The sequence below is a fragment of the Amblyomma mixtum genome, chromosome 3, assembly GCF_055824585.1.
Source record: "Amblyomma mixtum isolate Tamu chromosome 3, ASM5582458v1, whole genome shotgun sequence".
NCBI lineage: Eukaryota > Metazoa > Arthropoda > Arachnida > Ixodida > Ixodidae > Amblyomma > Amblyomma mixtum.
In genome coordinates, this window is record NC_143014.1 from 198,192,830 (window position 1) to 198,209,917 (window position 17,088).

The following is a 17,088-nucleotide window of genomic DNA, read 5'->3' on the forward strand; positions in this document are numbered from 1 at the left end:
AGTCAGGCTGATGATGATGATGACGCCACCAGTCGAACCGTCCGCTGCAAATGATATGTGAACAAGTCAACTGAACTGCGAACACACCAAACACAACATTAGCTGCTAGAGAGAACAAGCAGTAGACCTCCATTAGCGCCTCCGACAACCGGGCTTACGCGCCTTTGAAATGAAGGCCATCGGCTTTAGTAACTAATCTCCCACAACTGAAATATTGTTTTACAGGACACATTTGGATAGTTTTGTCCACGTTACATTTGTCACCTATAATAAAACGAGCCCAAGCAATGGCTGCAAGGCAGGGTGTGCAATGTGAGAGCGGTAAACTCCTGATCATTTCCAGGGCGTACCACGGCGCAGCGATGGTGGGCAAGTTTCTCTACGTGGTGGGCGGAATGCGGGGAAGCTCGTACCTGCGCTCCTGCGAACGCTTCGACACCGAGCTGTGTGTGTGGGATCCCTGCTCGGCCATGCACACGGCCCGCGGCTATGTAGCCGTCGCGTCCCTGGACAACTACGTCTACGCCATCGGGGGACGCGACGGTATGCGTTCGCGCTGTCGAGCGTTTTTGCGTGAGCTCTAATTGGCTAGGCTTTGGGAGGAACCGGCAATGTTTATTCCATTCGTGCGTGCCCTAAGAACATGGTCGTGGGCTTGCCTTATATGGGAGCATTCGTCATTCCTAAACTCGATAAATCTTTAGTACTTTTGGTATTGAGCGAGTAGACTAACTATAGGGATTACATTTTTAATACAGCGTTTGTTCATTGTTTACATTTTCCTGAAATGTCATTGTCATTTGGGGCTCCTTGATGCAGACACCGGTCGCACTGCCAGTGTGGAGCGGTACAACCCCGTCTCCAACCAGTGGACTACGGTGTGTTCGATGAGCAGGGCGCGCAGCGGCGGTGCAGCCTGCGCATTCAGAGGTAGGTGTGAACCAGTGTTACTGTGTGAACGACAGACTCCGCTCACACCTATTTTTCTCGCGCGCACCCTAAAGAACCTACTCGAGAAGTACCTCAATGCTTAAACGATATACGGTATATCCCGGCGTTTCCGCTCTTTTGCGTCCTTTCTAAGTGAAGGTGTGACTGTAGTAAGCTGTGGAAGTTATTTGCATGCCACGTATGGCTCTTGCTATCGAAGTTGTGTGCACAGGATTGAGGATTTGCATTATTTCAGAACGTTTGTCAAAGTAAAGCTAAGAGTTTGCCGCGCTCTGCGTTGCACGACACAGCAGCCAAGGCCAACGACTTGCGCTAAATTTCGCTACGGTCGTAGCGGCTCTGATAAATCCCGATCCATGTTCCACACTTAGTTGTAACTAAAATTCGTCGTGAGATATTGCTACCACAAGCCATGACAGCCATATCAAGAATCTGTCACAAAATTTAGGGGCGTAATTGCTTGCCCACAGCTACATCTTGTTTCTGTCGACCACCACCGCATCCATCCTCTACACGTAATAAAGCTGCACAAGCCCTGAGGTTCATCTACTGCGGTATTCCTCTCGTCTAGCACGCCTTTCCCACGCCATCGATTGGAATGTTGTTATCGCTGTAAAAAAAGTGATTTTTGAGGTAGAGAAATGGCGTAGTAACCGTGTTACTATTCTGTGGAGACCTCAACCGCGCCGTAAGGAAAGGGGTGAAGGTGGGAGTGAATGAAGTAAAAGAGAAAGGGGTGCCGTAGTGGATAGCTCCGCAGTTATATCGAACGCCTGGGGATCTTTAACGTGCACTGACATTAAACGGCACACGGGCGCCTTTTCCGTTTCACATCCATCGAAACGCGGCTGCCGTGGTCGAGTTCGAATTGGGGCACTCCGGGATAACTGTAGAACCCCAGCTTCCAGTTAGGCACATGGCTTCAAAGCATGCAGATTTAAAAATGTCACGCGTACCTCTGCACTTATCCGGTGTAGTCTGAGTCGTCGCGAGAGCAAGTCTGAAGCGAAGCAGTCCTCACGCCCTCACTGTGTCGCTGCCCGTTCGACGCAGGGAAGCTGTACGCGAGCGGCGGCTTCGACGGCCTCGTGATTCTGAGCAGCGTGGAGGAGTACACGCCTTCGTCCAACTCATGGTGCCTGGTGCAGCAGATGCCGGGACCCCGCTGCAGCCACCAGATGGCGGCGATGGCGGGGCGCATCTACGTCGTCGGCGGATACAACGGCCTCTGCCGCCTCAGCACCAGTGAGGATAGAGAGGGAGCGCACGGGCGTGTTCTTCCCTCTCGGGAAACCACGAACGCTGTGCAAGTTCCCTAAAAGAGTCCACGAAAAACATCATCCTTTATTGCCCGCCCATTCATATTCAAGTTGTATTCCTGCCATCGGTGTAGATCGGCGAGTCTGACGTCTTTTTGTTGTCGGTATGTTAGCGGATGTTCTTAGAACGACAATATTTGATGTAATATGCTCTGTAATCCGTAACTTCTAAATTCTCTGAAAAACAGCCTAGAATAGTTGGATGGTTTATACTACTCGCCTTTATACCCGACAAAAGCGTTTGTTACAAGTTACCTTCCCTTTTTAACGCCTTCGAATCGAATAACTTCAATTTATTTATCTGTACCTTTATTTCTCATCATACGCACAACATCATTTTGAATGCTTCCTATATTCGCAAGATTTTATGTTACTGTCTGACTGTTTTTGTCATTGTAGTTTGTTTATGTTAAGGCATTATTAATACCCCTTGTATATTAATGTTTGACGAATTCTGTATCGCTTTCCATGAATGTTTTTTATGTGCCGCTGGGTTCTTCCTACCAAAATAAACCCACCAGGGACAGTTGGCTGGGCAAGCTGTCTGGGAGAGGCTTGTTTCCCGTCAGCCTCCCATCTCTATTCGTATGATCTCTATCTTTGTTGATCTCTATCCATTGGTATGATTGTTATCTCTGTTGGTAAGATAACATAATTATACGAGGGTAATAAATTCCAGCATAAAGGCCCTTAACACTTCATACCCTCTATATGCCCTTGCAAGGAAAGTGTGGTAAGCGTCACTGCATGTCCTTGAAAAGGTGGTGATGGTTTCCGAAGTAGCACAATCTTGCCGACTAAAAAACAAAGGCGCTTCGGGCAACGAGAACTTTGGAGTACCAAGGACAGATATTACTTTACAGAGTTCTGCAGACAGAAAAATGTACTCAACCGCTTCAAAACACAGTGAGCATCATGAATCTATCCGTGTCTTGCATGCATCTCTGGCTCCTCAATCTGCGAATCCTGTTTACCGGTAGTTCGATGGTCTGTCTTGGAGAAATAGTCCCTCTTGACAAGTTCAGAGAAACATGAGAGACTTTGCTCAGCAACGCCCGCAGCAAGCTGGAAATTTTTATCTTTGTCCCGCGAAAATAGAAGCCCGGTCATTTAATTCAAATATAGTGAAAAAAAAACATGGTGTCCTTTCCCTCAGCCCTAGTCCCGTTGCATATGAGTCTCAGGCCGGCGTAAGAGCGCTGAATAGACCCCAGTATAGGCTCAAGAAAGATATCGCAAGTGAATACCGAATTTCGTTTTCTTTGAATCCTGGAAAGGAGCAGTAACGTTATTGCTGTAAATTCATATGTTACTACGGAAGAAAATCGAAACTCGACGCACTAATACGAATAAATTTGCTTCAGTGTTCGGCGTCGTGGTGGGAGCCAATACGAGAACATTTGAGAGGAAGGCTGAAATGGCTGCAGTTTCAAGAGCTCTCTTACACTGCATTAACGCGTGTTAAATAGGGCCACTACACGGTAGCATCTCCCTTATGCAACCATTATTTTTTTTTCAACTACGCATCCAACGTCGAAGTTTTAGATGCCTATCCATTGGTGAGTTTTTTCTGTCAATTTGAGGTCTCTCCAGTTGACGCAAGTCTCAAAGGGAGTAGAATTGTTTTGCACTCATTGCGTGCGCCAGCCAGGCAAGAAATTTATTTTCTCTCTTCGTCGCCTATGGGCTGTCGGTAGGCACAAGGCAATATCAATGTGTTTCTCCCCGCAGCCTAAACTTGTGGTCTGCTGACTTGCACGCCCTGCGCAGTGATCGCCAGCGAGAAGGACAAAGCCCCGTCCTCCTGGCAGACCATGGCGCCTATGTGCATGGGCCGCAGCACTTTCGCTGTGGCACAGCTGTACGGAGACCTTTACGTCATCGGCGGATTCAATGGTGCACACCTCTCTCTCTCCGCGTCTCCTCAGCTTCTTTTACGAGCAAAGGAACTGCTTGAATCTGCGTTTTACCACTTAGATACTTGCCTACTTGCCTGTCCAGTTGCATTTGCTCGGCAAATGTGGTTTCTGCAGAAAGCTTAAGACCAGAGTGGAAGAATCCAATCTTTTCACGAAATAAAACGTTTTGTTTTCCTTCGATCAATCAATCAATCAATCAATCAATCAATCAATCAATCAATCGGCAGTTAATTACGACGCTTTGCTGCTGGACACTCAGATAGCAGGTGTAATGCATAGGCGCACGGCTGCCCTCATTTTTAAGAAACCCAAGGACTGCTTAGCACAGATTTCAACGCCATATGCATATGGCTGCTACTAGAACACCCCCCCCCCCCCCCCCAACACACACACACGTTTATTTCTGAGGTCAGAATCGTCAGTAAGAATAAATATTAGCGAATAAAGAGGATGAGGGTAACAAAAAGAAATAAATCAGCAATTAGAAGCCATAAACTTGATTTCAGAGGCACTAATTGCACGCAAAAATGCAGCTGGGAAAGTTTGCCTAGTGGAAAAACTACAGAAGCAGGCGCTAAGCGCAACGTCGAAAGAGCAGTTTTTTGTCTTTTGGCGGCGGGAATCTCTATTATTCCAGAGGTCTTCGTACGCAGTGCTGAAAGCTTTCTTCATATATCTTTTACAACAACATATATTTCCGGCTCTCAGGTTGCTGAAGTTTGGCTGTTGAAGTTTTAATAAATAAAACAACAGATTCAACTTCCTGCCTAAATGAACGGCTATGGAGCCGTAGTTCTCGACCTATTCAGCTGGCAAGAGAAACATGACCGCCAAGAAGTCATGACTGCTTTAAAAAACAGGGCTGAACACGGTCAGTACTCAGCCTCAATACTGCCCCCTATTAGTGTTCTACTTCACGCACATAAAAAAAAAGAATCAAGTGACGCACTGACTTGTATAACTTTCTACAGTTGAAGACTCTCTACAATGCCGTTTGATCATTACTTTTTACTGAACGCAGGAAGAACCACGACAGCCGAAGTTGAACATTACTCGCCCGTGACAAATACCTGGCGGTCCGCCATTCCACTGAACGAGCCGGTCAGTGCCATGGCCGCCTGTTACGTGAAGGGCCTCGCACTTGCGAGGCGACTGGCCACTCGTGGTGAGTGTCGTTTTACAGGCAAAAGTACAGCGCTTCGTCACACAAATTAATGATTAGAGATCGAAAGTTCAGCTCAGCTTGCGCGAGCGGCGCTTAAATTTGAGGGTAAGTTCAGTTACAACCTGCAAGCATGCATAACCTGCCTTGCCCTGGTTAATAGCTTTCTGATTTAATGGAAGGCATCTCTGCTGCTTAGCAAGTTCGATACATTTGGATGAAACTAACTAGTGAGACATGAAAGGGGATATTTCACGTGCACGTGCGCGTTCAGAAAAAAATTTTTGCAATACTCAATAATTGTTCCTTTATTTTGTTTGCAGGAGCGCTCGGGCAATCTGCGTCCGCGCACAATCGTCATGAAACTGGCCAGCTCAGAGAGCTCAGGAATTTATTGCCAACAGATCAAAATGCCACAACACGTTCAACAGCCAGGAGGCGTATCGACAACATTTAAGACACTTCAGTCGTGCTCGAGGCTCACCGCAAAATATCGGATCGCTCAGCACGTCCTGTGCGAATAAATGAAGCTTTCCTACCAAGGAAGAGATCAGCTATGTCTGCATCTGCAGTGGTGGAATTCGGCGAGAGTTGATTGCGATGTTGCTGGACCGTAACATGCGCGTCGTCATCGCAAGGCCTGGCCAACTCTGCAGTCAGGTTGTCGGAAAAGCCGACCTGAAGGAATGCCCATTTGTGTGTCTAATTGAAGCGGATTCAACTGTTGAAATATGAAGTGGTCTGTGAGTAGTTAATCACAAAGGAACCGCTAGGCACTGGATCAATAGGCAGCCAGCCATGAACAACGAAATACTGCCCGACAATACGGCCCGACAGTATTCGCCGTTTTCCTCCGGAACACTAGAAATGCCCACTTCTCTGATTCTTGCGCATGCGCCTACTATCAGCGGAAACAGGCTTCGTGCTGTTGATTGTGAAGTGAGATGGCGGAATCATTGTTGTCGTAACAATTAAATGTCATGGGCAAGCTTCTACTACCGGCAGTCAAGTGCAACTGTTGGCACGGCAGCAGCAGCACTGTGACCTGGGGCCATAAATGTGAGTGGTTCCGGCTTGCAGCAATGCGAACCCCTACTCTGTGATGCAGCCCGAGAGTTGGACATTAAAGGTGTGAAGCACGCGTAAACGTGTTCCCTGCGGTGGCCATGCCAAAGAGTTAGATCTCTTAAGCCGAGTAGGGCGCTGCTTTAGCTCGCTCTCGTTGCATACCCTCTACAACTGTAAAACTTCTTGGCCTCATTAATGAAACTAACCATTTGCTGGCTCAAAAACTTGGTCCCTCGGTGAAGATGAAAGCACCTTAAGGCCTTTAACAAGGACTGCTAACACGGCTATCAAATTTAGCAGTTTTTCGAAGAATCGTAGCTTCTGAGAACAGGAAAACCTCCCGCGAGAAGAAAATTATCTGGATGGTTAAAACGAACGCTGCCTACTGCGACAGTGCCCGCCAATTTCTGCTCAAAAAATTTCTTTTCCTGTAGTCTTAAGCATAAAAGCTGCCGTAGATACTACAATCAATAAAGTTAGGTCTCTTAAGCTGCACCTTTAGTGACGCGATAGCGCCTTCTTTTTCCTCTTCTCATTCCTTGTCTTTCTCACTTCTCACCTAAGCTCAAGTTGCAGTCGTAGTTCGTCGGCGCACCGTTCTCGACAAACCCAATGCCACGAACGTCAGCATAGCTTCCGCGCTGTACGAACGGGCAGCAAGCCGCAAGTTTCGTGGTGAACGCGCCTGGGATGAGCGCTGCGTTGTTCGCCGCTCACCGCGTGATTCCTGCGCCCCCACACGGCCCCACTGCGCCCGAACGAGACGAGCGGGAGGCGCTGCCGTCGCGCGCTGTCTGTTGGGGCAGTGGCGTACATTGCGAGGAGGAGGTCTTAGTGGGCGCCGCCTGATGGCGATATGTGCGAACCAAGCGAAGAGGAAAAGTAGCGGAAACGTACTTTTGCTACTCGCATAACTGCGACTTCTGTAATTTCCATGCTCATAATTACTAATATACACCACAGCACATGTCTCTAAAGCACCCTTCTAAAACACCATATTCACTAGACGTGCCTTTGTTTATTCCAAACCATACAGTTGGCGGAGTGATTAGCGCACTCGTCTCGCACTCCGAAGGCTTTGGTTCGATTTCCCAACTCGACCCATTTCCTACTCGGTATTATTTATTAATGCTTCTGGGATTTCCCGCTCACGGCCAACGCCGCCGACGCCGACACCGGCGACACGAGGCCCTTAACGCTATTGTGTTAAAAGAAAGCGCATGGCAGCCAATTTCTCATGTGTTGCGCACAGTTTGTTTGAGGAGAAGTCGAAATTGTAGCTGCCAGGCAAGCTGTGAGGTAATGCTGTCCTGAGGTTCTACCTTCCTGACAAGGTTTATTGCTCATCCATGTCAAAATAACTCGGAATCAGGCACGATAGCTTAAATGCACCAATGCCAAGTTTAGCCCCGCCGTGGTGGTTCAGTGGTTACGGCGCTCGGCTGCTGACCCGAAAGACGCGGGTTCGATCCCGGCCGCGGCGGCTGAATTTCTTGAAGGCGGAATTCTAGAGGCCCGTGTGCTGTGCGATGTCAGTGCACGTTAAAGAACTCCAGGTGGTCGAAATTTCCGGAGCCCTTCACTACAGCGTCTCTCATAGCCTTAGTCGCTTTGGGACGTTAAACCCCAATAAACCAACCAATGCCATGTTTACAAAGCCAGCTCAAGCTACCCACGCTTTCCTTAAACCGTGCGTGGCACGCACTTATTTCTTTCAATCTGCTTTTGCTCCTTCTCATCTTATTCCTCGCGGCGTAGTTCAGGTTTCTCACAGTCCGGTGTGAGACAGTTCTCTGGCCTTCATTTACCACAACGCAACCTAAAATAAACAGGCAAGGCGGTCTCTCATTGCAGCTATAATGCTCTCCTAGACTAAGGGGGTGTAGCGGAGTTTCAATACTCAGGCCTTCTGGCGCAAATCGCCGCCGCTAAACCAGAACGGCACTCTCATGCTGCTCTGAGAAGGTCCTACAGTACCGCGAACAAAACTGAAAACATATATATATATATATATATATATATATATATATATATATATATATATATATATATATATATATATGTTGAAGAATGCAACCGGGAGCAAAGTCCGCTTTTCATCCTCACAGTTGTCACAGAGACGGCACTGCCTGCAATAACGGGCGTAGTGCCTGTGCTGAGCAACCGTTCCCTTCACTGTGTTCTTTTTTTTAGTTCTGGCTCTCTGCGCATATCCTAATATCGGACAGTTTTGCAAAACTTTGTCTGTAAATTTTGAAAAAATAAAATAATAGTGCAGCAATACACCCACGAAAAGCCTGGGAAAGACAATAGACAAAGTTTTGTTACTTTTGTAAAAGGAAAAATTACTGTTTTGAAGTTGGAATTCACGGTAGAGGGACAGCCAGAAATAAATTGGCACTCTCAAAGCTTTTTCATTTCTTCATACCTCCGATAGTCATATTTACACTGCTTTTCTCTGATGTTCAGTGGTTTTGTCATCTGCTGCAATTCCCGCAGCTTCTAATGATAGAAGACTGCGTTGCCAGGACTCGGGAATATATACTGAGAGCCCTTTTGGGAAAGCTTGAGTTTCACGCTAAAAAGATTAAATTGCGACGCTATAAACTGGGTGCCATGATGGATGACGTCCATGAAGTGCTAAAGGCTGAGTGCCAACTCACAGTTATGGACATCCATTACTCGGCCTCGAGAAACATCTGTAGCTACGCTGGAACTCTTGGCGCGCTTAATGAATTCAAGATTAAAGTTCTACCTTCAGATGACAGTACTATTCAAAGACATTCATCTATCAAAGTGAAAACATTCAGTTTTCAGAGCGCTGGCAGTTGCTCGCTTTTTCAGTTTTGTCAACAGCGCGCCACCAGAATTAATAAGGCACGATGGGCGGTGACATGGTGTGATGCCGAACCCGTCATGTGGAGGCACAACTGCGGCTACTCACATAAAAAAATTCTAACACCCATTACAACTCCATTATTCTTTTTCACTGGTGTCCACACTGTTCGCAATTAAAGCACAACAGCACTATCCATTATATATAGGGTGTTTAACCTAAGATTTTACACAATTTTTAAAAATAGTTTTTTTTAGATCAAAGAGCGCTTTTTTCAGCGTAGCATTTTCAGCGTTGTACTACATCGGAATACAGCTAAGATGTGCTAACTAGTAGGTTAGTTAACTTATAATTTATAGTTAAACTTTTTAACTGTTGCTGTTAGGCTCCTTAACTATTGAAAGGCGTGTATAGCCCCCCGTAAGCGATATACATATCAATTTTTAATTTTGAAAAGGCGCTCACCCTCGGCGGTGTGGCCCATTAAATAATACCTACATGGCGCCAAAATACATGCGCTTTCGACAACCCTGCAGGCAAAGCGATTTCTCCACTGGACACCCGGGCGCCGGGGATCCCATGGACAAGCCCACCGACGGAGCAGGCGGTCAGGGCTTACAAACGCACTGTCGACGAATACTACACGGAGCAAAAATTGGACTTAGCTGATTTACCACCGCCACACCCATATCGATCCGTGAACCTCGCATTCATAGCCGAATACAGTTTTATCTCCTACATACGCCAGCCAAACTTTATCTATACCAGTACACTTCCACACCTCAGTGCCCAAACTGTCCACACACATATGCAGACATAGAACACTGCCTTGCACAGTGCCACGCAGCCTTCCAGTCCCCCGCCTATCCCTTCCCCCCACCCCCACCGTGGCCCATCTGGCTCGCCTCCCTGGATCTGAAGCTGCAACGTGCCCTCGTCGCCTTGGCCCAGGACCTATTGAAAGCGTAATAGAAAGAAGGTTCTAATAAAAGCGTCACACCGCCACCACCAGTGGACGTAACTCGCCGAAACAGCTAAATTTTGTTGGGTCACAGCGGCGATGGTAGCCGCGTTTCTGAAATTCTAAAAACTGACATAGATACTATTTAAAGTGGGCTAGACTCGTCTCAGTAGTTAAAGAGCCTAAAAGTAATATTTAAAAAGGTAACTATTCAGTATTGATCAACCAGCCTGCTAGTTAGCCCGTCTTAGCTTTATTTCGATGTACTATACGCTGACAATGCTTTGCCGAAAAAAGCGCTCTTCTAACTCAATAAGTCTCTATTCAGACACTGCGTAAAGGCTTAAGTGAAACGCCCTGTATATTCACCCGCATGTAAAAGCTACGACCGTTGCTCTTTACTCTGTCGTTAAAGGTTCCCGTCTAATTTTCAGTCCTGAGCTAATGGCTCATCACACACGGGCTCCCAACGCGAAATTCTGGGAGAAAATGTGTTAAGGCCACTACTATGCGTGTCAGTCAACGCGTTTTCTTTTTCTTGAACGAACACGAACAACCACAGTGTTCCTCTTTAATATAGTTCGGTTTCGGGGCTTCAACTTGCGCTAAGAATCCACTGCCTTTTAAAGACAGCGCATTTCTCAGAAAATTGTGGTCCTAGTAGTTTGGAGCCCTTTACCACAGCACTCACCTTCGCATAATTATGCTCGTTTGAGACGGAAACGAATCATCTAAACATTTAGTAAAGAAGATAACCGTCGATTTGTTCTGTCCAGATATTTAGTGATGTTTTCCGATGTTTTCCGCGATGTTTTCCTCGGTGCCGATTAATCTTTCTCATGCGTTCCAGAGACCAATGCCAAAGAATTATTGAAATCGGAGCATCTAAACGAAAGTTATTCTACTTTAAAAATTCAAGCAATAAATTAAGAATAGCTCATTTGCTAAAGACAGGACAAATAAATGAAGACAAATGAGCTAATCTTCCATGGCAAGTGAAACGTGCTGTACAATCTAAAGTTAGGAAGACCGGGATTTCACTAGTAAAATATCTTCAAGCGAGGTTAAAATCTTCATATTATTCAATCCTACTACACGCACAAGCCATCCACTCCAGGGACACTGCTGCAAACTATAAACATGTGTCGGGACTGCAATTTCCGTAAGATGACAATGGCCTGCAACAGCTCATAATATGCCGCCGCAGAGCGTCGGAATAAACCATCCGCCTTAACTGCAACTGTCATTTCACAAAACTTTCTCTTCATTTCATAATAATTTTAAATACATTTTTCACATATTACGTTCAACCTAACAGTGCATCACTAGTTTAGCTTTGCTGCCTTTCCTTCAAGCCTCCACAGCACTCCCCCAGCGCAGCGGCAGTTAACGAACATGGGGCGCTGGAATCCTCGTGTTTAATATCTCTCTCTCTGCCATCCCCGACGTCTGCCACCGGTATCTAGATGGTCTCTCTTTCATCCTACGTCACACAAGCTCTACCTTCTTTTGGATTTTTGGTACTCCCTGCGCCTTAATAGCAAAGAGGCGTCGTCGAAATGCCGCATGCGTTTTGCTCGGGTCTTCTCGCGTGGACACGCCTTGGCTTCCCATTGGGCGCGCTGCGAAGTGACATAGTCCTCGTTGGCTTCCCCCGTCAAAGCCCAACCTAAGGCGAGAGCCGGTGACAACGACGCCCGCTCTACGTGGAAGTCTCTTCCGGTGATGCAGCATCGCTGATTGGTGTCCGCGGCTTCCGTTTCTTATTTCCTAGCGCGCCATTTCCTGTCCGCGAGGTTCGGACATCAGTTGTTGGTGCGCGTCTAGAAAGCTTCCGCGCCTTCCTGTTCTTTGTCGTGCGTGTTTTGCCTACTCCTAATGGCGTCTCTCTTCAGCAGGATGCGCCCTCTGAAGTCTTCTTCTTTCTTGCCTGCTTCTTTCCATCAGCGCAGTGGAGACATTAGATGACCCTGGCGCTCTTTTGCTTCGCTATCTTTTGTTGGTAAATGACTAGCTAAATGAACGATTCAAAGACGCCGTCGGGGCTTACACCAATGCCTCATGAAAACGACAATGCTCCTCATCAGATTCTTGTAAAAGCTTAGCCTCTCAATGGAAGGCACAGCTGAGCATGAAGGAAATTTACATGAGCGCGCATCGTTTCCGGTACGGTTAAAAGAGTGCACAAAGCAATTAACTTTTTACAAGAGCGGCTTTTTCCTTCAGACACAGACGAACAGGTCTGCAACATGCGACCAAGGTGTAGTTCCGGAAAGAAATTCGTAAAGGAACGGCAGGGTAGAGATTTGTGGAGCATGTGACAGGAACGGGGCACCGGGAGCAAGAGGGAGTGCGCGGCCAAGAATGATGCGTGAAGGGTGTTGGTATGCGGGGGCAAGGACGCCATGTAAAATGGAACTAAAAGTCGCACAATGGTTCACACAAGTCACACAGTAAATGATTAATTTTTTTTATTCGAGATGCTTGTAAACGATTAATTACTCTGAACGCTAACATTCATTAGAATATAAGAAGTTATCTTGGTGATAAGTGTTTAAATTTGTTGTACAGATTTTCTTTTGTCATGCCCATTAACCTTACATAGAGATTGAAAATATCATCCTTGGCACCTAATGAGTTTTTTTTCTCTAGTAGAGTCTTTTCCGTAGTCATAACTTCTACAGAAAGGGTTTTAAAATTTGGTAGGAGTAAATGCACCAAAATGCCTCTGACAGAAAATGATACCAAACGCAGGAAATAAATGGGCTTCAGGAAGCAGAGGGGGTATATAAAAAATGAGAGAGACAGGAAACTGTACCAGGATAGATGAGAAACAGGTAGGTGCAGGTGATAAGATGAAGAAGCAGTGAAATTAAAATGTAATTAAATACGGTTGGTTTGGTTTATTGGGGTTTAACGTCCCAAAGCAACTAATGCTATGAGGGACGCCGTAGTGAAGGGCTCCGGAAATTTCGACCACCTGGGGTTCTTTAACGGGCACTGACATCGCACAGCACACGGGCCTCTAGAATTTCGCCTTCATCGAAATTCAGCCACCGCGGCCGTGATCGAACCCGGCCGCGGTGGCTGAATTTCGATGAATTTCGATGAACCCCAATAAACCAAACCAATCGTATTTAATTACATTTTAATTTCACTGCTTCTTCATCTTATCACCTGCACCTACCTGTTTCTCATCTATCCTGGTACAGTTTCCTATCTCCCTCATTTTTAAATACGTTTTAAAAAATGGACAGAATTACTGGGAGAAATAAAAAAAGAAAAATATGACAGTGGCTTATCTCTGCTATGCCAGGATATACATAGCGTGAGCGCGCAGCGGCGAGCGCGCGCGGCGGGGCGCGCCAGCTGTGCACAGTGACGTCACTCGCTCCTCGCGCATGCGCAGTATGGTCGACGGAGGGAGCACGCGAAATCACAAATCGCAAAAATCAAAAATCGAGTATTCTAAAGGTGTTTCTACCGTGACCGGCATTTCAGTCACGCAAACTGCTCTTTCAAAGAATGTGGTTGCTACATTAAGAAGCAAAGTAAGTAAATAGAAAAGTACAACATTATCTCTACTAGATTTTCATGGTAAAGTGGCACTGCACACGCTATTGACACATCATTTACTTTCCGCGTGAGCTACATACTTGCGTCAAACTAAGCGGCAATGTTTCAACTTTTTTTTCAAAGGAATTACCACCCTTTGTTAAAAAAGATATTTCCGAAAATTCGATCACGAACAGCGCGTCCATTCTCCAGCCTCCGCCCACAATACGTAGAGAATAAAAAATGGTTAGCTTTTAATGCACTTAAACTGAGTAGACGTGCGAAAGCATGTGTTTAGCCTGACTGGCTCCGTCAAACGTGGCAGCAGGCTTTAATAGTTTTAAAAGTTTAACGGTTTTGGAATGAACACATATGTTTTACGAGCCTTACGAACGCAAAGAACAAACACACGCTATGAACATCGCACTAAAATATTCGCGTTGCGTAAGTTTACAAGGTATGTGTCGAGATCAGCAATAAAAAAGAGGTGTTAGAATTTGCGTTCTTTTTCCTTACCCGAAATAAATTCTTCACCGCTGTTCACCTCACTTCCCGCGTAGCTTTTAGTAAACATCCTCTGGTTTCGCCGCATGCTTAAACAGCAGCTTCTCGCACTTTGACTAATTTGGTACACAGAGGAAGGCGCCCTATGAGTATAACCAAAACTGCCCAAGAGGTTCTCCCAAAGTGTAAAAGATAAATAAATACTTTCTTTCTTTCTAATCGTTATAAAGTTGTGATTGTTGCCAATTGCAGGCATCATGAGAGCCGCTGGCCAAAACATCGTCTCCGGTATGTGCATGCAGATATACTGAGTTTGGCTACGTGTACGCTCATGTGGGACGAGTCTAGATGCAAATGGACCACATATCATATGGTTTGTTTATGCCAGGAGTGCGAATTGGCACCGTTTATCGTGGTGTCAGCCAGAAGGAGTGCTGGGGAATATAGAATTTGGAATAAATTCGAACGGCGTGTTACCTAGGGAAGTCCGCAATCCAAGATCCGCAAACAAGCGGCGGTGAGAGGGCTTCACATATAAAGCTTCAGTATCTCTTTCACAACGAGTAAAATTTGGGTGCTTCGTGGTTACGACCGATGGTTGATGCTGAAGAGGCGCGCTCGAGGACTGTAGTCCCAGAGGGCACTTCGCAGCACGCATGCGCAGTGCCCCCGGTGTCCCGCAGGTGCTGCACAAGTACGTGGTATGTGCGCCAGCCAGCGGATCCGCGACGGGTCGCCGCTGGACGCCCTGCGCCTGTACGCCGACTACGGAGCGCCGGCCCTGTCGCAGAACCTGAACATCTACCGGCACATCGCTGCCAGCGTGTTCGCGCTGCCGGGCCTCTACGGTGCGCAGGCCTACCGAACCTGGTCCGAGCTCAGGGACGTCCTCCATGACCTCGTAAGCAGGGAGGGGAACTGCGCTCCATAAACCTACTCGGGGACTGGAAAGCTCCAGCAATTGCCTATGCGCAGCGTATGAGTTCGATGGTGATGCTGGAAACTTTACTGTAGACACCCTTTATCCGGGGCTGTAAAGGGTAGAGGAGGAGAGACTGATGGGGCGAGACAGTGTCGGTAAGGCCCAGCTAGGTAGCCGGGCGCACTAGTGCTCGCATGGTGGCCGCAGAGGGCGAGAAGTGCGTCAACCGCTCTTTGAGCCCAGTGCGATGTGCGTGCAGAGATGCTCATGTAGACTATCGAAGTGAGGCACCATGCGGACAGCATCACAAGGTGTGTAGAGTGTTCGGTGCTAATGTACAACGCACGCAAAGGAAAGGTTTGTAGCCGACTCGAGACTCTGTGCAGGGTTTTTAACCAATGGTTTTGTGCCTGTGTCGCCCAGCTACAACCTAATCGGAACAAAAAATCGCAAGGTCGCTGCAGCGTAACAAAAGTGGTGATATTTTCTCTAGTCTGAGTTTTCGCTACAAATGGAAAGAAAATGATCAGGCGATGTTTGAACACAAAGGCCTGCGTGACAGAAGACAAAAAAAAAAAGGTGCCGCGTTTTCGCATGTGTATACGCTCGCGATGTCCTCAGCAATTGTACCCACTCGTGCAGGTGAAGAACCTCGAGGCCAGCGGTCAGGACGTTGGCGACTTCGACAAGCTGCTGCTCATCAGCAACTATTACGCCACCCGATCTGCGTGCCAGGTTCAGGAGACCCTCGCCGAGCATGCCATGAAGATCTCCGTGTCGCTGCTGCGCTACACGGAGTACATCCCTCCGGACAAGGCCTTCTACGAGGCGGGGCTCGCCTGCAAGGCACGCTGTCCGCGCAATTTTCCACCGTGCACGTACCCGTGTAGGCGAGAAAACGTCTACACATGACAAAGAAACTTTAAAACCTCCCAAGTAGGGCTATGCGAATATTCTAAATTTTTGAATATTGTATCGAATATCGTCCTATTTGTTTCGCTGAACGAATGAAATAGTGCACATTCAAAAATATTCCAAAAAAATCGAACGCAATCTAAAGTGTTCGAATGGTTTTCGAACAGCAGGTGCAATTTTTGAATCGGGCACGTCATACTTCTCTTCAACGGGTGTTTCAAAAACAGGGCCCCCTTCGCTGATGTAGTACAGCTCTGCCTTGGTTGGTGTGCAGGTTCAGCGCCACGACGCGGTGCATTTGTGTGGCCGCGCTCGCGGTGCTGAAATATATGGCCTTCAAGACTGGGTGACGTGTGACTGGGTTCAGCCAGGCCCAGCAAACCCTGCTTTCATGCCTGACATCGGAGGCCATGGCTCATAACTCTCGTCCCTGTCATCAAATGAGATGTGGCGCTAGTTCGTTCGCCGTCGTCGTCAGTAGCAAAGGGTAATTTCCTGAGGCGCATGAAGTGACGACCACAGAGTGAAAATGCTGACTTCGTGCATCGTGCCTCGCAGTTGAAATCACTGTTGCGTCCTTCGATAGCTACAGCTTTAACTCCAAGAGTTACAGCGCCGCCGCTAGCTCTTCTCTGTTTCGCATGGATATTCGTCTTCTTCGAATATTTGCACAAGTAGCGAATGATCATACAAATATTTGATTCATATCCAGTTCGGTTCTTTCATTATTCGATTCTAATTCGATATATAAACTATTCGTATTCGATTCGGTTTCGAAAAAAAAAGTATTCGCACACCCCTACTCATAGGACAGAAGCTCTACAGGAGAACATGCCGGTGGAACTTCTCATTCCTATTTGCGCGCTGCCACCTGCAGACAGAAGCAGAGCACGAGGAATCGTGGCGAGGGAGACCACTGTGTGCTAGAACTGTCACCGAGAGCGGACAGCAGGAAGCCTTTGCTTCTTTTTTTATC

At 47.0% G+C, this 17,088-nt stretch overlaps 1 protein-coding gene across 1 annotated transcript; it reads left to right on the top strand.

Annotated features, from left to right (window-relative positions):
• The first annotated feature begins 395 nt into the window (after positions 1-395).
• On the top strand, positions 396-16,533 carry LOC149353248 (uncharacterized). The gene is made up of 8 exons (XM_089575783.1): positions 396-543; positions 820-930; positions 2,005-2,196; positions 4,041-4,166; positions 5,211-5,354; positions 14,959-15,176; positions 15,840-16,043; positions 16,387-16,533. Exons 1-8 carry the CDS (start codon positions 396-398, stop codon positions 16,531-16,533), a joined length of 1,290 nt encoding a protein of 429 aa, XP_089431909.1.
• The last annotated feature ends 555 nt before the right edge of the window (positions 16,534-17,088 follow it).